A 22,120-nucleotide genomic window follows, 5' to 3' on the forward strand; every position below is an offset into this window, starting at 1 on the left:
ATAGGCGAAGATATTCTTATGGCATAATCCAAGAACATATGAAAGTAAGAATTATAACTAATGATGTTTTCGGGATAAAAACACCTGAGAATTATTATTAGAACTGAGGAGGATGTATATATCATAACAACAGATCTGCCCAAGATTACTGGAAACAAAACTAGAAAATGACTTTAGAACTGGAACAACTCCTGAACTAACGAAGATTACCCTAGAAATATTATTGGTGAGTAGACTACATAGGAAAGTCAGATTAGAATTATAACTGATGATGTTCTTTATAATTATAATTCTAGTATCAATTGATATCACCGAGAAGACACCAGCATCACAATTAACAACCAATATAGTAGAATGACTCAGGAAAACAATTTTTGAAACTCGAGACCATAACTTTGAGGAGTAACCACGAGAGACTGGAAACGAGTAACCGTGATTTTCACTCGCGGGTAGTATTTTCGATTTCCATTACGATGTATTCCCAACGCAGCCCCGAGCATCTGTACATACATACGTGCGCGTTGGTGTGCAGTGTACGTGACCCAATTGAAAAGTCGATACCTTAGAATTCAGCGGAAGGTAAAGGGTCCACCTCTTTCGCATCTCGTTCGTCTTCTTTCGCCTCGACGTTGTCGTCGTGGTACCTTTTTCCTTCGCTGTCGCTGAACACGTTCTAGATCCCCTGAAAGGCGAGCTCCTTGATCAGCGGATCCTATTCCCTATTGGGAGATCGGTCTCTCCATCTTGCGTGTATTCTGCATATCCACGAGGAAAGGATCCTCCAGGATTTCAGGCTCCTGGCATTGTCATCGACTTAGAAGAATCTGCATCTGAGCTGTGAATAGGTTTCATTTCGGATATCGAAACGATTCTCTTCACATTCCATGATTGATCGTGCTGGTCCCGTTAATACCACAGAAAGCTTTTAATTTTTGTGGATTGTGGGGAACGATGATTGATGGAGTGGCTTGTGGAATTTCAAGAAGCAAAGCTGCGATTTCTTAAAAAGCTTATGTTTGTGAACTGTAAGACTCGTTGACGGCCCCAATCGTTGATTGATGTATGCTCTGTCTGTTTCAAGCTCTGACTATCTATCATATAGTCTCCTTTAGACGCGCGAAAAAGCAAAGTTATTTTCAGAAATTCTTCACAAAGAATCATTAAAATATAATGAAAATTTGCACAAACAAAGAGTGATCCACTTTCTTCCATGTATTTCCTTTGATTTGTCTTCTAGCCTGTTAACCTCGACACTAGTACCTTTCAAACACTATTTCTTCTCAAATGATGATAGCAAACGCAACACTAGTTTTTCAAGGCACTTTGAATGACGAAATCAACTGGGGAAATCCATGCATCCGAGGGAAACAGGAGAAGCATACTTTTATGTCCTCGCGTAAATTGGTGAAGAGCGTCGCCTTGGCAGAGGGTTTCTCGTCAGAAGCTATATTTTTTAGGTTTCTGGGTCGGGTGTGCCAGAGAAAACACGAGTCATAGGGTTTCCTTGATTAAGCAATCGATGCCATGGCCGTCTAGGTTAAAGTGACCAGGCAACTGGGTTGCTCTGACTAATCCTCCAGTGAAATGAGGAAAAGGGGACACAACCAAGCCACTTAGGCTGTTTCAAGTGTATCTTAACCTGAGAAACCTTGACCGAATCCAAGCTGGAGACGGAACTTGAAATAATGTTTTCAGTTTTCGCGAATCGCTTTCAGGAACGCGTCATAGACATCTAAAACCTCCTCGAGCGTAAGACTATCTTCGACTATCGACTATCAGACGTTTCCTCTCCATTGACCTAACAGAAGCTAGCAGCAACGCATTTTCTCATATGGCCGTTAATGTTTCACGTGTCATTGATTTTTATGACTCGGGCACAATCTGGTCCAGCGAATCGTTATAAGAAAGAATGTGAACCTGTCGTTCGAAATAGATTCTCTCGGTATCAGGTCTAGGATATAAGATTTAAAAACCTTCAGAAAAGCAGCACTATTGTCACGATCCTTCTGCGCGTCAGTCGGTTATTTTGTTTCCGTCGGTATTCGTTGTATCCAGAGTTGTATTTTTGAAACGTCCGAAATATATTTATAAGCGTACAAATCGGTCTCCGTGTTCCTCACCTGGATCCCGACAATATCTATGCAACATGAAAAGTACTCTTTCTTAAGCGTATCTTCTTCTTAAAGTACTCTGTCTCAGATTTTTGCACAGAACTGTATGCAGACTGTGAAAAAAATCGGACCCGGATACTTCGAAAACACTTCTTGTCAGAAATACAGTAGGTGTAGAAAGTATTCGTACATCGATCAATTTCCAAAAAAACTATGTGAAATTGTAATTCATTAACTCGTTTTTTTATAAACAATGATATTCTACATATTCTTGGAAATCTCTAGAATAGATACAGTACGAAAAGATTAGTTATTTTGTATAAGTGAGAAATCAACAAGAAAAAACTATAAATCGATAGAAATACAGAAGCAATAAGTATTCGTACAAGTGTTAAATTTTTAAAACTGCGTTTAAAAAAAAACGAAATTCACATTAATTTATAAATAATTAATACTTCGTGGATTTTCCTTTTGATTATATAATTACTGCAACTCTTCTAGGTATTAAATTAACTATCATAAATGTCGATGTTATTCGGGGTGGGATCTTCTTTCATTCCTTTATTAGAGCATTTTTTAAGTCTTTTTTACTGTTTGAAATTTAATGTTTTCTAATTTCCACGAAGCAATACACTGATGTGCTTATGTTACAAATTCTACTGTAAATTGTTCGTCATAAGAACCGTGCGAATACTTATTGCTTCTATATTTCTACCAATTTTTCGTATTTTCTTGTTAATTTCGCAAATTATATAAACTAGTAATCGTTGTTTGAACTATATTCTAGAGATTTCCGAGAATACGTAGAATGTCATTGATTATAAAAAAAAAGCAGTTAATAAACTACAATTTCACACAAAAGTTTTTTTGGGAAATTGATGGATGTACGAATACATACTACACCCACTGTAGTTTGGCAACCCCTGGTCCAGACCGTTTCACGACTCATCCAGCAGTGAAAAACTAAACATCGGTGCCGAACGAGTCGATCTTTCCGGTAAATTTCCAGGCGCCACAGGACAAGCAATTACGTCGGCGACGGAGTGGCGGCGGATATGCCGCAAACGCAATTTATTCCTCCCGTCGTCGAGCAAAACGCGTCTCTGTTTCCAGCCCCGCGAGCACCCCTCCGCGCCGGAATACGCATTATACGGCCGTCGTAAATTTCATTCCGTCTCGCAATGTATGGATCGCGGCCGTGATGACGCATCGCGCGATAATGCGTCCCCGCAATTTCGTCCGTATTTTCGGATAATGTAATTTACATGGGCCCAGTCGGCCCATTAGGGCACATTACGCGGCCGTAGTCGTGCTCGATACGGGATTACCTTTAATCTAAGTATTCTGCCGTCGTTCCCACTCGATTCGACAAATTTCGAATAAATTAAATCGTTACGCTCCCCGTTGTACTTGTCCAGTGTCACCAACGGGAGAACGAAGGAAACAACTTTCATTATTACCGTCTGCAACATTGAAACGTCACTCGACGAGTAAATTGCATTTGGTTTGTAAATTCTGCGTGGATTACGATTTAGGTGTGCGAGTAACCGTTGGGGTTTGGATTTTGAACATCGGATCGCTTGGGTTTTGAGCTCTGGTCACTGGATCCCGTGGATATTGTACCCCGAACAGTAGATCTCTTGAGTTTTGGATTCTGTGCAGTGGATATCTTGGATTTCGAACTCTGAACATTAAAATTCTCACACTCGGACTTTCCTTATCTACAGAATGACAGTCTTGGATTTTCTACTCACGATTTAAGATCTGTTTAACATTAAACTTGTAACTTAACTTAAATGTTCCTCTTCTCTTGTGAGTTACAGTCTTCAAATTTGGAATACTTAGAACTTTAGACTTCGATGTTTGTTACCCTCTAAACTAAAAACTTGAAATTTTCTAAACTTCCAACTCTGAATTCCTGTACTTTAGAATTGTATTATCTGTGGTTAGAAACTTTCAACTATTTTATCCATTTGCTTTGGAATCCCTGGAATTTAAAGTAAACGCGATCAGGAGCGGTTAACTGGAAGCTTACACGTAATCGGTAGCTTCAGTTTTCAAACCTGGATGGAGCAAAGTTTTATTTTCCACTCCGACGTAGTGTTTCGAGACCTCTCTCTATCACAGGGCGCAGAGGTTTCTCACCCTCGACGTCGAGTAAAAGCTCAATTTATCAGGATCCCCGCGTTGATTGATAGCGAGGAGGGCTCGATGGTTTATTTTACCCCAGCGTCGTCTAATAGCGCGTCAAAGGAGACGCGCATGCGACAGGAACGTCTACGACAAGGAGGCAAATGGGTGCATCCAGTGCACTAAGCATTCCTTTGTTCCTGACGCGTGATTGACGCGGAATAGTTCATGGTTTCCAGCCACTCTCGCGCACGAAGATTACCCTCGAACGCGAAGCGAGGGTGATCTACATGATTGAACCACCTGCACAGAACAGACGCGATGGCGTTCCAGTTTAGAGAACGTTGCTTCTTTTTTAGGTATTTCGTGTCAGCAGGTGGATAAACAAGGGCGATCGCTAGCTCGCTGTTTTTCGAGTTTAACGTTATGCTCTGAATCTTATAATTACACTCTAAATTACACTGGCACTCAAAAGTATATGGACACTTACTCAACTCTAATAACTATCTGGAAAAGTTGTGAGATCATTCATGAACTTCACGAAATCTTATATATTTTATTTTGTACCACAGTTTATATATATTCAACCAATAATTCATTACATATTCCATTAATAGTAGGAGAAACTAGTTACATTTTTTTCTTTATTTATGTACATATCCACATGCCCTTGTAACTGCATTTACAAATCTTGGCTTCCTGGCTAATGATTTTTTGTTATTTATGGGTTAATATTGTTCGCATACATGTTTCGTTATTTAGTACATTTAAATAATTACATTTTTATTAAAAAAATTGCGATTTTTAACTTTTTCAAACCAATTTTGTGCTGCCCTTACAGTTATAGCATTCTTTCCAAACGCAGCTTTCCAAATGCCACGAAAGGCGAAATAAATTATAAATTCCATTTCTATTCCCTGAAAATTAGCTAAAATTAAATTATCCAAAAAATGATAATATCCTACATGAAGAACAAGAAAAAAGTTTTCGAACGGTATATAACACTAAGCCAACAAACAAACAAATTGCTGCAAAACAAGCAAACAAAAAAAAGCACGAGAACTTATTGGAGAACCTAATAACAAGAACCGATCAGGTGTGAGAAGCCATATTTGGAAACTATCTCTCTGAGGACGTTGAAGTTTCAAGTGAAAAGTCGTGGATGCAATTGGATATCTCTTTCGTCGCTTCAAACTACGTGGTTCTCATTGTTTTTTTCCCTCTTTTGACGGTAAGCGTCACGCTGACGAGGAATTCGATTCAGTTAGCCACTCGTCGAGCACGTTCACCGCATCGACCCAATTATTTACGCCTCGCTCGAGCGAAAAAAACGCGCGAGAACTACCCCTGCACTCGTCCCAGCCAATAAATTTTGTTCTTTTTTTTGCCGTCGCGGGAAAGACGAATCATTGTGAGTCGACCGGGCGACAGGAAAAGTCGACGATTAATAATGTTTTCCTCCTGACTTGGTTCTGATGATGCGGTTCAGCTTCCGAAGCATATTCTTTTCTTTTTACAGTTTGCGAATTAATCGATCGATCTTCGTCTCGTGAACTAAGATTGAAGCGTAATTAATAATTTCCGATACTAAATGGAGATTATCTCCGCATTATCTTTTAACAATAGACACTATTGGTTTCCAAATATTTTGCAGTTATAAACATCATTTTACAAAAAAACAAATATTTCGTCGATCTTAAACAACAACATTGAGTGAATAAATATTTTTAATAAAGAATAAATAATCACATGTATTTTTGACTAATTAGTAGTGTAACATTAATTTAACTTATAAAAAAGTATAGATGAAAAATATATTGTAATCAATTTGCATCACAACACATGGATACGGTCAAACGTTCACTTCAAATTATTGCATTTTCCAGTTATTCTATCGCCTCTGATGACACGCCAAAAATGAACACGTGGTCGCGGCGCTTTCTTTTAATTAAATAAAGTTTATACGTTTACCTTCGCAACGCGGACTCTTTTTAATTACAGGATCGCGGCTGCATTTTTTTAAAAAATTGTCCGACTACGAGGAGAATCGCTCGAATATTTCCGCGAGAGAATGTGTCTTCCTACGAGTCGTTTGGCACATAGCCCGACGAGAAATAAAAATGAAAAAATGAGGGGGAAAAAATAGGGAGGAACAGGGAAAATTGAATTTTCCACGGTGGGCAGGAATACGACGATAATTATTTGCGTGAGGTCCTGAAAATATTAATTTCAAGAAATCCTCCGGCCGAGCGAGAGGAATTTTCGCTTTACGCTTTTTTTAAAAAAAAAAAGTGTTCGCGCGGTGCGCTCTTTCTTTCATTCCCTTTTTCCCCCGTTCTACCGCGCCGTTGCATTAAATTTCGCGTTCCACCGCCGCTGTGAAATTACACTTGTATCCCATTTTCTACCCGTTTTTGAAATCGTGCACGGGCTGCGTTTCAATTTCGAGCTACCCTCCGTTTTACTCTGGCGCTTTAAACCAGCGCTGGGATTATTCGATCAACTTCATATTCGGATATTGCATCGCGCGTTTCAACCTTCGAAGATTATCATTCGAATACCTCGATATCGAAACCATTAACGGCGAAGCAATAATCGAATACTATTTCTAGGTGCTGTTTTGCAGAACGGTGTTTGTATAGTCGACAAGTTCAATTGTCCAGAATGTAACAGTTCTTTTATAACATATCAAATTTTATATCTAATTTAACATATACGTAGCTAATATACATAAAATAAAAATAATATTCGATAGCTAGTTAACAGCTAGTTAAGAAATAAAAATCATTCAAAGTTCTCTTTATGACACTTTCGATACCATTCTTGTTTGCTTGTGCAAGCTATTTCAATTTATTTTCAAAACCGATAGCAATATCTGTACGCTCTTTCATATTTTCTCGTTTGAATTATAGTAGTGGTATCAATATCGAATACCTACAAAAAATACGAATAGTCCCGGTCTTAACTCCCACCTCCAATCAGACCCGCACCCTTTGGCACGTAGGGTAGGAAATTCAATTTGAATTAACCAGTCTCGCGACAGACATTTTTCCAGTCGGCCAGTCATAGACCGATCGATTATCCGTTGATCAGCCGAGTTTCCTTGTAACAGAGTTAATCCCGCAGACGTTAATTAAACAGTGAAAAGCTTCGGTAGCCCTAATCCATCGACCGAGGCCGTCTTTCACTGCGGATTATTTTCCGGGGAGATTCTCTCTTTCTCCGCCGATCGATCTTACGCCTCGCCTTTACGCGCCTTTAACGAAATTAGACCCGAGAAGAGAGACCTCCATCCCCCATCCAACCCCTCCCATGGTGGCGGAACTCTCCTCTCTTATTTTCTCTGGCTATCTATCTTTCCATTTATCTGTCTGGCTGACTGGGATCTACTCGGTCCCGAAAACGCGGCGTGCGTCGAACTTTCATCCCAGATCGATCTTTTCGTCGAACTGCCTTCTGATAATACACGGTGTACTTTAATTCATGGGATTCGCTTCAGCAATTGGTCGTGTCCACGTCTACATAGGTAACGAAATTATTGGAAAACGTATTCTGCAAAAAAATAATATTCGAACCAGTAGCTTTTACACAGCTTTCTGCAGTTTCTGCACAGAGATTCTCGGACATTCCAATTTTCTAACTATTTGTAGAATTTTGTTGGTTACCTTTTACCATTGCTAGCGTATTTCTACGCTGGCTATGCGTATTGAAGCAGCAAACATTTTTAAGTGACTCCAAAAATGAAAATCCAGCAGATTTAAATCCAAGAAACGAGCAAGCTAAGCAATACGTCATGCACGTTCCAGTCATCTGTTAGAAAATCGTTGGTTCAAGAACTGCTTCGCTACTCGGCTAGATTAAATGGTGGACCGTCATGCATAAATCACACGCAACGTACATTTAATGGAATTTTTTCCAATAAGTCGTGCAATTACTCAAGAAGTTGACGCAAAATTGATTTTTTAATCTCTCATTAAGGGTAACAAGGAGTTAGTGAACATTGTCCATAAACAGTTTAGTAGAATCTGTTTTGTAAGGTTGACAATAAACATTATCAGAACACAAAACTGGTTGGTTTTGACAAAAATGAGATGTTACAATTGATGCTTGTAAGTTGAGAAACTAGATAAAGATACGAAATTGACGAATGGTGTCAACTACCGATAATGCTATGTAATTTAAAGTACATTATAAATTAATGCTTACCTCTCGATATTAATACGAATTACATGGCAATTAGATAAATTAAATGTTGTAGACCACACCATCAATTAAATAGGATTCAGGGAATATTGATAACATGAGCTTAATGAGGAAATATTAGGTAACATCATAATTACTCGACGCATTGCATCCATATCGTTGTCGAAATGGAAACAATTTATACTATGTACAAATCTTCAGATACCATGTTCCTGAACATTTCTAATTGTTTCATTTTCCCTCGGGTTCCTTGAATACAAGAAATGATATATGAACAAATCCCTAGACTATATTATAATATATATTATTCACAATTTTTACAACTGTTTTATGGACAAGTATAAATACTCATGTTTTAAACATTTTTATATCTTTCAAATGGTCTTAGATATTTTAATGAAAACTATTTGTACGTTATTTAATTTGTACATTCTTGTAATTTATTAAATTCTAATGAATAATATATTACATTTTTTATTTGACTTTTAGGTTTCAATAGTTAAGTACAAAACTCCGATCGATACTGACGATTTTTATTACCTTCAATGGAGGCAGATTAATGAATATTTTAGTAAAAGACAATATTGATGAACTAATATACAGATTTATCCGTCTGCATGAGGCAGAAACTTCCAGCAGTTTACACCACAGATGTAAACATCGTGTTATTTCCTGTGAGAAAGCACGAAAACTCTATTTAAGGAACTTCCATGTATCTCCAATAGTTTTCAAGATGGTATTAGAAAGGGAAACTTTGGAGACTAGTTTTACTCTTTAAACTTGAGTTTCCGCAGTTAAAATAATACATGCCTCCTACTTTTGGTTAGTTTAGTGATTTCAAGAGTTCCATCGGTGAAGATATTTTCAGTCTCCTTTTCAATTTCAGTTGATTAACAAAGACCCTTCAAATAACTTTAAAAGTTACATATTATTCATCATAAGTAAATGTAGTACTCGTAAAAGTACGAAAATAGTGATTTAATTAATTAATGTGGACATGTATTCTTCGCTGTCCTCCGCCTACTTAGGACGATTTGCCTAATTCCATGATAATGTAGGCACACGTGTTGTACGAATATCAATGATCGAAGGTTCTACCTTCATGACCCACCCCCAGGCCCACAAGTTCGTTTCTTTTACCTGCAGTTGGAATGCATTTCCATACACTTCCTCGCATTTCCTTTCCTCCCACGACCATAAACCATTCGACTTACCTCCCCATTCGCTATCATCACGCGGACTAACGCGTTTGTGTACATTTTCCAGAGCCTCCTTATTCAACCCTTCTCTCTTTCTCACTCTACCCCTAATTGTTTTTATTCGACTCCCCCGTCTTTGAACCTTCGAATATCGCCCCTTTCCTGGATCCCGATCCTTTCGTCAGCCCGTTCACTCGACGGGGAATCATCCCTTTTCCCTAAGGGACGGTTCGTTCTTCTTCGACACTCCGTTCGCCACGTTCGTTACCCTTCAGGCTAATGGCGATCCAATTGCAAACCCATTTTCGACGATTTCGACGCGAACCGATCGGAGCAGTGCTTAGAGCCTTCCTTGGCGTTAAGAGTCACTCGGAACTAGGAACACCGTGGATTATTTGTGGGATGCAAGGGAAATAGCAGTAAAAATTATTCAAGGTTATTATAATCTGAATTTTAGAAGCCACAGTAACGCGTAAAATGTTAGCGGCGTGCTCTTTTAGACAATACATTGTAATCGGCCTTTAGTAGCATTATTTCTGTCGGAAGGACATGAGGCACCACACAACTCTCGAGTACACTCGCGTCTCCAGTAAACTTTTCGGTTGATTCCACGTTCCGGAATTCGAAATAAAATAAAAAGGTTTCTAGTTCCGAAACATGGAACCTACGAAAAAGTTTATTAGAGACGCGAGTGTGTTCGGGAATTGCTTGTGTAGTGGTTATTGGTCATTGTGTATGTCAATAGAAAGATAAATTTGCAGGGGATGATCTTTCAGGGGATGAATTCATCACTTTTATCCATATTATAGACCAACTAGAAACAGTGTTGTCTTAAAGATACATTACAGATACATGATGTTCCAACATTTTCTGAATTTTCAGGTTCGTGAACGTCTATCGTAAATTGTTTCCTTTGAAATTTGTAAACCTCTTTCTCCTCCTCTTGTAAGTTCTATGTTCTCGCTTAGAACACGTTCGATACACTTTTTTGTTTGCTTGTGCAAGCTATTTCAATTTTCTCGGAAAGCAATAGCAATATCTGTATCTAAAATTTCTTTGATCTGAAAACCACCGTTAAGCCTCAAACGAATTCCTATCAAAAACTGAAAAAACGATATAACAAATGCAAAAATATATAAAATATCAACGATAATATACACGTTATAACGTTTAGGAGATAAGATGTACTTTTATTCAAACAATTCTTTTTCTTTATCTGTGAAAATATTAATCTGCATAAACATCTGCAATTTAGTTACGACATATATTATTTTAAGTTTTAGAACTTTGAGGTTTTAAAAAATGTAATCAATTTTTTATCCAAACAAACTAGTCACTGAAATTCTGGTTCCTGTAAAGGGAAGCAATTTTCGAGAAGACCAATGACACCGGTAACTAAATAAAGTTCTAAACAGTTTATTTTCGAAAGCCTACAGACAATAGCCATCGCTTGGGAGGAACGAGGGTGGAAACCTCAGGGCTCTCCGCTCGGAATTCTGATGGTTTCGTCGAAACAAAAGGATCCTCGAATTTCGCGAAGACCGCGTCTGCCTGGTGCCAGGAGGATCGGATTCTCGGCGAATTCCAATTTCGTTTTACCTCATTGCGCCGGTCGCTTCGCGTTCTGTCGCTGTTTTAAACCAGAACATCGTGCCTCCTTTTTCTCGTAGCTCTCTCTAGACAACTCGCGCTTTCTTCGAGAATGAAGCCTCACATATCAAATTTTAATTCTATATTTTCGACTTCTTTTTTTATGTAGATGTGTTATTTAATAGATTGGAGGGTTTTGAAATGAAAAGCTTTGGGAGTAAAAATGAAAACATACTTAACGCCAGTTATGATGTTTCCTAACAATTAAATAAATAAACCATCAAAGTAAACAGAATTCTGGCAGTTAATTATTCAAATGAATAATCCGTCATCGGAAACTATCGTTGATCGTTAACGATATATGAAAAATACGCAAAATTGCGATTACTTCCTCAAATTTAAATAAATATAACGCTCTCGTTCTATTTAACGACGACTTTATCGTCGTAATTGTTCCGACACGATATCCCAAGCGATAAGGGAAACGCGACGTGCCACGAGTGAGAACGGCTTTACACGAAAGCTCCTTCGAAATTCTAACGACCGTGTTTTAGATAATGACGATAACGCCCGAAGTCTTTGCGTCCGTGGTCCTATGAGACGCGAAGTTCTCTCTCCGTGTTAACTTATTCGTTCGTTTAAACCAGTGCTTCCCAAAGAGGGAGATACCGACCCCTGATGTAGTAGCCGCAGGTTCGATTGAGGGTTGCTGGATAAAAATAAGAGTCGGTGAAAGAATAACGAAAAATAAGAAGAGGACACAGTTTTGAAAAACCATTCGTACGCGTTTCATCTTTTATGTAACAAAGAAAGCCGTATTGTAATGATTGGTAGGAATATTAATTAGTAGTTCCGAGGAATTTCCAACATTTCAAGAATAATTTATGGAAAATTAAAAACAAATAAAGAATTCAAATTTAATTGTAAATTACTGATTGCAAAAGTAGATACTTTTTGTTCCAGATCATACGCCATAGTCCAATTTTCAATACTAGATTTACGATGGAAAGTCACTGGTGACCAAAAAGTATAACAAACTTAAAGCAAACAAGTTAAAGCAAAATGAAATTTTGGATACCGATCAGGTCCACGTTCCCCTGTCTAGCCACCATCTCCTAGACTCGCTATACTTTCTACACCCCATTCGGTCTCTAAATTGTCGACATTATTAATAGGAATTTTTCCGCAGCAATAATTACCGTTAATGCTCTTAATTGGTCGTTCACTGGAAAGGCACATCGTCGCTTGGAGCTAAATTATTAGGCGAACAAGTGGCGGTTCTGTTATTAACCGCTCGTTTTACCATCCCCGTGTGCTCGTTAATAACTGCAACGCGCACTTTCTTATCGCCGCCCGTAAATTCTATTACTCGTTTCATCGAACCAGGCCTGAATCATCCGCGTGTATCGTGTTCGAAACTCATTGCGTCCAAGCAACGTATCGCGAACTTGTGCATTCTCACTTGGCCGTTGGCGATACGCGAGTCGGCGATTAATTATTAATTAAAAAGGCGCAACGTAACGCGACGTCCGCATAAAAATTGCCAATTACAAGCGATTCCCTCTCTCTCCTTCTCTCTCTTTTCGCCCTGCTGGGAATGGCTATCATCGTCACGCGCGGACGCATTTGCATCTTTCGCCGGTTTTTCACCTTAGATACGCGTCGCTATCCGCCACGGCGTGTCCAAACGAGGGTAATAAATGACAGAAGCGGCCAGGCGTGTTCGCGTGAACGCGATAAAGAGCGATAAACCGAGCCACGTTTTCTGAAAGATGTCACGGCCGATTTTGCATTTGCCCTACGCTGCCACGCCGGAATAGCCGAAATACAGTTGGTCGAAAATGTATTGGTCCACCTAATTATTTTTGCTATTTTTTATCAAATGAAAAAAAGGAAGATGCCTAACAGTTCGGTTACCAATTTAGTGTAATTCGAAGCATGTAATTTCACGGAATTTTCAACAAACGCATAGCACGAGCGGATAACTTCGTAAAGCTTTGCGCTTGCACGCCAAGCTCGTCTACTTGGGCCTGCCTCTTCGCTATGGTTGAACGGTCTACTCTATGCGATGCTGGAGTACGACATTACCAAATCTCTGTTTACTCCAGTGTAAGATAGTGTTTGTTTATACATATACGACGCAACTATACGCGAACGCCAAAGGGTTGGTTTTCCTATGTATAGACGTTCCCAAACTTCGGTCTTTACACGGGGAAACTAGTCACGCGTATGGAAGCATGTACGCGACTCTATTCATGCTTAACTTTGGACTGTATCCGGAGAAACGCATTAAGACATTCATTGATGGAGAAATTCTACATCACACGTAGTTTATGTAGAAATTCGTTATTCTATGTTTGTATGTAAAGCAATTGTTTGCATTATTCATTTCCATCGCCTTCGATCTGGAATTAACTACAACCATCATTTTCTATTTATGTTACAGCCATCGTGGATGCGTAGTAGGGAATATTGGGACGACAGTTTCGAAGCCAGATATGCAGAGCTCAGGAAGGATCCAACAAGGCCGCCGTTGAAGGTAGGACCTTGAGTCCCTGTCAGACGATATTATAACACTTTTGCAAAAATAACCAGATTTAATCTATGGTATCGACTCTATAACAGACTTGGGCATTTTTTAAATTGTGTCAAATATCATATTATTTCATTTTATAACCGCAGAAAAATTCCTAGTATTATTTTTCGAATGGTGCAGCATGAAAGAATTATCAGTGCGGTATACGCGAGCTTTTTAAGACCATTGTATATTTCGTTAGCCTAATGAGTCAGTCATCATCGACAGTATTATTTCTATCTGAATCCTTGTCACTGACAACTTCGATCACAACTCTAGAACTATATCTGACTACGGACAAGCGACACGGTTGGCAAATAAGATTTGAAAAGGTTTCATGTCTCCGAGAAAGATAAAGTCTCTGGGCTGACGAAATGAATCCCATAGTAATCCGGTCTATCTAATGAAGCGGTACGATGTTGATGGCTTCGACGGATGAAGAGACGCGTTTACAACGACGCGACGAAACAGAAGGTACAGCCAGCTTAGCGAATATCTGGGCGACACGTACGTGCTTCCTGAAGCCTTAAGGCGGATCCTCGTCGAGAGATGAGGGATGGAACTTCGTTAACGATTCACCGAAATACCTTGGATGCGTCGGCTTAATTAGCTCGCGGACGTAAATGCAGGATGCCGTTGCCGGAAGCAGAGCAAATCTCTGAAGAGCTTTCCCGATGGAGTCGAATGTAGAACCAATGCGCGGCCGCTTGATGGTATCTTGATATTTTTTCCGTTGCTACTTAACTATCCAATTAGAGTGCAATTTTTGCGCATAACTCATATAGAAACAATATAGGTTATATTAGGTTGTCCGAAAAGTTTCTTTCGTGAGTTGCATTCAATTATTTTCTGTGGTAGTGTTTATATAAATAGACAATCTAATTTCTTAGACATTGATGCTGTAACAGTAATGAACCGAAATGAATCGTACACAATTCAGTAATGTAACATAAAACATAAAATATTGTGTATATATTAATTATTATTAAAACGAAAGAAACTTTCGGAACAACCTAATACAATCTAACAATATTTAATTATTCGCATAACGTTAATTCCGCGCGTAAATTATGCGTAGCGCCATCAACATCGATTCAACCTAATCCAACGTGGACATATTATCACCATTTCGCAACTCCACTAAACAATCAGGTGTTCAATATTAATTTGTCGAGCGCCAGTGGACATAACGCGACGGTCACGTGCTATTAAATCTAATTCGGAATTTACGACCCCGAAGAGGAAATTCACCCGATTTTCTATCGCGACGCACAACCTCTGCTCTGTCAGGAATTTCGAATGTCCATTGTCTCGCCGAAGTATCTAAAATTCCGAAGGAAGACGCGTTCGATCGTGAACGGACTTGGCCGATTCGCCAGCGATCTAACGGAACAAATATTTAGTCGGAAGCTAGGAACCAAGTGGTTCAAAGCGATTTCATCGAATCCCCAGGAGCCTCCGGTCTTGCCAGCGCGAGGACAAGCGCGGACGCGGCTTCCCTTTGGCCCTTTCAACGTGCTTCGGATCACGACAGAGTTCGACAAGTTCGACAATACCGGCTCATCAGGGTATTGTCGACAGAATACAATGGTGGGCGGTGACCTTTTCGAAAATGCGTGCACAACAATGCCTCCGACGCCGGCGATTTCGCCGCGGAATGCATCCGATGCACCTTCTCTCCTCTTCGCTTGCCCTTACTTCCGCTTCTAGTCTGGTCCGTGTGATGCCATTTTCTTATTCACTTTTCTTATTGGCTTTCCCAATCGACTTGACCCTTGGTGACTTCTCAGATAATGGACGATTCAGCGGCTACTCGAGGGTTATGAAAGAGCTAGGAACGTACAGATCCGTGGTTTGAATGACCCACCATGCGGTAGTTAACTCTAGAGTCAGGGGAGTACTCTTTCATTTTGGGTCGGATAATAAATGTTTTCTTTATGATGTTGTTGATTAAGGTCTTTAAAATCTTTCTACTTATATTTAAAAAAATTATTTATTATTATTTCTTATCCGAATTCTGGACTCCAAATTTTAGGAGACACATATTTGAATAGTTCTCGACGAGGATCGTTAATTGCAGGATAGTCATTTCATGCTTTTAATAAACTAGCCAGAAACGAGTGACACGAGCAAAAGCTGTCTGGAGATCCGAAGACTGATTCGTATGCATAAGATGGTTGCAGCTCGGATCATAGCGCCCCTTTAATACACTCCCACCAAGTGTCCTAGAGCAGTCCTTCTTCGAGAACAGCACGGCCCGTTTCGCTATCAGTTTCCCGATAACTTCGCCAGTTACTTCCTGAAATCACAGTTATCGCCTCTAACTTAAACGAGGCAAGAAGCAAGATTCTTAACCTACGAAGGTCGATGCGTTTTGTGGAGAATTTTCTCTGAGAACTGAAATTACTATATCACAGTTCCTCCGTAGAGAAACCAGCACACCTTGCCTTTGATATTGTCTGGACGATATTAGAATCATTTCACGCGACATTTCCTGATGGGTTAAGAATATAGAGTTTTCAGAAAAAATGTTACAATTACTTTTATTTATATTTTTCACAATATACGTATTAGAGGCAGGTTATTGGATCAAAAACGATACATAAACAAGACCAACACGTGAAGAATCCAGTACACAATTAACAATAGAATATATTATCCTCAACAGCCACAAATTTTCTGAAGCCTGGAACAACCACCAATTAAAACCAACCTTGGGAGGAAATTTCAATGATAAACCAAACGTCCAAAATTTAATATTGTTGAAGAATTCAAGATTTTTTAACAGCGTTTAAACTATATTAGTCTCAAACAGTAATCGATAATAGTCACGTAAATGCAGTCGATGCGACGTTAAACTTTTATGAAAGAAACATAAAACTATTTTGATTAATTCTTTCCAACCGTATCTACTGTTTCTACACGATGCTCGCCTCTGTTTTTGATGCCATTCTTTATGCCCTTAATTCTCGTCGAGTACGTAGAAATATGTTATCCCGTTTAATAAACAAATAACGGTAATAAACAGCTTGTCTGGCGTTGCTTCGTTACAGAAGCGAATGGAAGAAATAAAACGAGGAAGATTAGGGGGTAGTCGGGGGTAAGTACATCCTCGGTAACCGACTCGTGACCGTTCCATTACATTTATCTAGCAGTGGTAGGCGGGCGGGGTGACATTTTTCCAGACTCGCTTTTTACGAGGATGCCTTGTATAACCGAGGATGCCACTCATCGAGCGAATTCTCATGAGCGAACTCCTATAACCAATTTTCCAGAATATTTTGCTAGAAATTTCTGGACTTGTAAAATTTTTGTCCCTTTGAATTGTTCGTAGTTGTTTTACGACGAGCAACAATCAAGCCAGTCGAGCGCATGATCGTTGAACCGATCCTAAATCGTAATGAGTCCCGCAAATTGTTTTACGAGCAATGTTGGCTGGCGTGCGGCTGCATTACTGGCTCGACTCGGCAGTGTATCAATTACGAAATAACGTCGTTATCGCGGCAAGCATGGTGTAGCCTAATTAACGAATTTCCAGCGTTAGAACGACGCTGTGCTTGTGGTTGAGAACCATTACAGTGAAATTGCTGATCGGTGAAAAATTTGGATAATAAAATCGTATGAATCTTCTTGAGCTTCTTAAAATTTGATGATTCATTAGAATATCTGGTGAAATTTCTTGGTTTATTTTGCGAGATCGTCAAAACGGTCGATACATAAGTTTGTTTGTTTCTTTAATTAAGTTTTTCGCTAGTGTTCATGTTATACGGAGACACAAGAGTAAATTCGCACTGCTAAATTCTAAAAACAGTTAACTATAAAAATTCGTTCATTTTGGTTCCAGGTGATCCTGGTACCCCACAGCCACACAGATCCAGGATGGCTGAAAACGTTCGAACAATACTTTCACAGCTCTACTAGGAGCATCCTGAACAACATGGTCTCGAAGTTGCAGCAATGGCCGAATATGACCTTCATCTGGAGCGAAGTGTCCTTCTTATCGCTTTGGTGGGAGAGGTAAGTGTATAGCAAATTGCACTTCCGTTTCCCTTACACTAGAAAATTACCTCCACTGTTCTCTGTTGAATCTATAAAGTAAGCTAAATAAATAGTTGCAAACTGTTTCTCCGAGACTACTTCAGATTTGAAATTTAATTTTGTTTCAATTAAATGAGTAGAAAGACTAATTATTTAGTAGGATATAAATTATTTTGCAATTCTTTCCAAATAGTTTATTAGTTTGTTAAACATTTAAGAAACGATCTTGAATACTGAAAAAGACATTTAGAGGTCGATGGAATGGTTTGTTTGATCAAGTTTCCGTAAAACAACTGGCAGATTGATGAGGACTCCCTTAATTTGAAAAAAGAAAGAAAAGGAAACGGCGTATTAATTGTTTACCCTTATCAAATTTAATAACCATATTTTAATCAACGAAACTGATTTAAAACTCTTTGATGGGACGTCCACCGTAACCTAATACATCTATAAACAGCAGTGTTACAGTGAATATATCTAACTTCGCATTTAAATAAAAAAACAATATAAATGTACATCTATAAACTTGCCTATATAAATTGAAACATGTATACTGAACGGTTTTTCATTCTGAAAATGACAAATAAAAGGACGAATACGAATTGTGTCACATTCATTCGGTGAATACAGCTGGAAAAGCATGCGCCATTCCCTTTTATATTCTACCTGTGCACCAGTGCTTTGAAACATCTCTCTGCCATAAATGTTCAGATTTTAATTTTTTTTTCACGAACATGTTTTTAATAATTCAAAGCGTGACATAACGGAGGAAAAAATCGATTTGCAACGGGTAGTGTGGTTGAAGTATTTTCCGTTTTAAATACGTGTCACGCAATAGCGGTTGTTCGGGTACAAAAGGAATTAGAACGATTTTTAATTCTTTTTACTGAAATCATTTTTCGTGCATCTTTTCAAGATTTATGAATGCGTGAAATATTAAAAGGATTTTTTGAAATTCAAATGTCGATTAAATTACAGCAGTAGAAAATGAAATACAGCTAAAAAAGATCTGTTAGGCTAGATGGAAAGAGACTACGGATCTTCATGCAAAACAAAATCTTCACAAATGTACCTATAATGACTGAACTTAAATAGGAATTTATTTTATTCTGCAATTATTATAATATAAACTAGACTTTCAATATTTTTTTATATTACTCCATACTGTGTGCATCTTGTAGTTTTTTTGCACATTCAAAGTTTCAATAAATGCATAAAAATCCGCAGTCTACTTATCATTTATCAGGTTGTCCGAAAAGTTTCTTTCGCTTCATTAATAAGTAATATATGCACAATATTTTATGTTTTACGTTACATTACTGAATTGTGCACGATTCATTTTGCTCCATTACTGTTACAACATGAATATCTATGAATGTAGATTGTCTATTTCTATAAACACGACCACATAAAATAATTGAGTGCAACTCGCGAAAAAAACTTTCGGGACAACCTAATACTTTTAAAGAAGAACCATACGACTTTATTCTTCCTTCAGTCACGTATTTCAAACGAGCATATATGTATACAAGTTGGAAAAACAAAATGTCGAAGCCAATTCGATACTCCATGTTTCGTGTTTCATTATTATAATGATGGATGATTTCCGCGTCGTGTCCCTCGCAGACAACAGTCATAAAAGGGAGCATTAGAAGTAGAAGGTGACCAGGGTGGCTTAGGCTCGAATGGAGCAGTTAAGACACATCCCGTGCTATGGGCAGAGCTTTTATTTTTAACGATCGAAGGAAAGCTAGGATAAAGATGAGGAAGTATCGCGAACGTAAAAGGAGATCATGGGAAGGGAGGGAAGTACCTGGCCCCCTCCAACGGGGTTCATTCCTTATGGAATTGTTCGATGGATCAGATTCGGACCGTTGTAACAGAAACGCGAGGCGAACTGCGAGCGGGACAAAGAGAATCGTTTCGTGTAGCAGTCGATAAGAGGATAACGAGGAAATCGTGAGAATAGATTTCCTCTGACTCGATGGGAAGGGAGAAGCAGGCGTTTGCGTGATGTACGCGCCCCTTATAGAACGGGGTTGTCATAAAACGGTCCATTAGGAGAAGAAATAGCAGCATAGCGCTTTCGGTCGGGGCAATATCTCGAAGATCGAAAACCACTTCCTTCTCTTAACAGCCTGGAACGCTACGAGTGAAAATGAGGGGCGCAGAATAGCATTTCTATTGCGGGAGAAAGGGTAATTTCGTTCAAAGTGCTCCCCTCCCTTGGTTCTTCTAGAGGGAACGTCGTTTTCAGCCCTGCCCTTGTGTCTATAACCTCCAGAACTTTTTCTGATACACCACGTAATGATTTCAGGAATTTTAGATGCGAAAGTAAAAAAGTGATAAGCACTCGGGGACTGTAGCTGTGCTTGGTCGCAGCTGCAGTACGGGTTTGGCGAACCCGAGGTATCCGTGCTTCTGGTTGGGTCATTGGAGAAAATTGTAAATTTAACAGAATTTAGCAGATTTTAGCAGAAATACGATCGAATGAGTAGCCCAAGAAACATTTTGCCAGGCGGTTTAATGAAATGTGGTTTCGCGGAAAATGGCTTTAAGATAATATGGAATATGTAAATTTTGAAAAATCTAGTTTTAAACTGTGCGTCAAACCAATTTAATAATGGTCTTCCCAGGTGTTCGCGGGTTTCGTGTTTTAAACAAGTTAATAAAGAATTTCGAATCTTAAGACCACCTTGGGAAAGCACTTACGCCTGCATTTAAAAGTTTGCAAAGATGTCAGCCTCTGTCCTTCTCTTTCATACCGGTAGCTTAGTCAAGAAAACTTGTAATTTCTCGGTACAAGACATAACGATTTATTACAATCTAACAGAAATCGTAATTTTAAAAAAATTGAGAGAGTAAAATTGATATTGTTAATAATATAATACAGAACACGCACAGTACAATATGTAACATTTTCTGATGTATTTTTATCAATTTTACTGAAAAATCACAGAATAAAGTAAAAGTTATTTTATAAGTTAAATTATAATTATACAAGTTTTTTGAAAACTCTTTGATCACGTTTATATATATTACCGAAACAATGCTTTCATTAATGAAGCCAATTTACTAGAATTAATACTCACTTCACAATCATGGCGTAATGGCGTGCATTCGTAGAAATAGGTACCTATAACACATTTCATTAAACTTATTCAAGGAATAGCAAGCATATTAGGTCGATTATGTGGACCATAATTTTCACGAAGTTCACGTTTAGTATTTACAAAAGAACGTATACTTTACTTTCAATTTTTTTATAATTACCAATCATTGTTAAAGCATGGATCTTACCATGCTGAATCGTCAAAGTATACTGACAATGACTACAAATGGCAGTTAGTGTTACTTATGTGAGATTAAACGGGGTTACCATTATATTTTAAAAACATATCGTCCCTATTGAAAAACCTTTAGTTTCGTATCCCCGTGATTTTTCCACCTGCCATGTACTTTGTATACTTGCCCCAGGAGGCATTAGGGTAGCTAAACGCGATGAACCAAAGACTTGGTTAGTTTGAACAAGCCCTTTGCATTGCATCGACAACCTCCGACGGGAAAACGGAGATTCGAGCGGATCTGGACGGCGAGATTTGAATTCGAATGTGTCAGGAGAGAGATTGTTTGCAATACCTCGTATCAGGGTCCCTTTGATGGAAGGTTGGCAGGCTCGATGGTGTTCATCGGGGGGATTATCCTGATCAGTTGGAGTTAGGGATCGACGCAACTCGGAATGAATGGCTAGTGTCCTCTCTGTCCTAAGGATCCGTTCAGAAATTTAGGAGTATACAGGGTGACGTAATGTAAAGTTCGAAGTTTCTAATACATGTGATTTTAAATTATGAAAATTAATATATGGCTTCTCGAACACATATTTGTATCAAACAAATTTATTTAATCTTCTCCATTGCTACGTATACGCCACCCTATCTATGGAAAAAACACACTTGTTTTTTTTTGTGGTTATTTATGATTATACCGCGGATGTTTGTGCAAATATTTATGCAGATACAGATAATGAATTGTAATTAAAACGAATGCATACCTTATCTTCTACACAATGTAACGTCTAATCTATTGTTGATACCTTATATATTTTTACATTTATAAATATCTTCGTACATTTTCCCATATTTTCACTTGCCATAAATACGTGAACATCCGCAGTTTAATTAATGGGACGACACACGAGGAATTTTGAATCTACGGTTGGCATGAACCACGTGTATTTTTTATATCAGTGGTTCTCAACGTTCACACTGAAAAGT

The 22,120-nt window shown here is 38.6% G+C and overlaps 1 protein-coding gene across 3 annotated transcripts in view; it reads left to right on the plus strand.

Annotated features, from left to right (window-relative positions):
• The window catches only part of LOC128873927 (alpha-mannosidase 2), a 136,822-nt gene that overhangs the window by 91,284 nt on the left and 23,418 nt on the right, over nt 1-22,120 (plus strand). For all 3 annotated transcript variants that reach the window (XM_054117970.1, XM_054117988.1, XM_054117979.1), the window contains 2 exons: nt 13,680-13,772; nt 17,653-17,825. In XM_054117970.1, the coding sequence (XP_053973945.1) occupies nt 13,680-13,772; nt 17,653-17,825 (266 nt within the window). The remainder of the gene's footprint in view (nt 1-13,679; nt 13,773-17,652; nt 17,826-22,120) is intronic.

The sequence above is a fragment of the Hylaeus volcanicus genome, chromosome 1 (genome assembly GCF_026283585.1).
Source record: "Hylaeus volcanicus isolate JK05 chromosome 1, UHH_iyHylVolc1.0_haploid, whole genome shotgun sequence".
Classification (NCBI taxonomy): domain Eukaryota; kingdom Metazoa; phylum Arthropoda; class Insecta; order Hymenoptera; family Colletidae; genus Hylaeus; species Hylaeus volcanicus.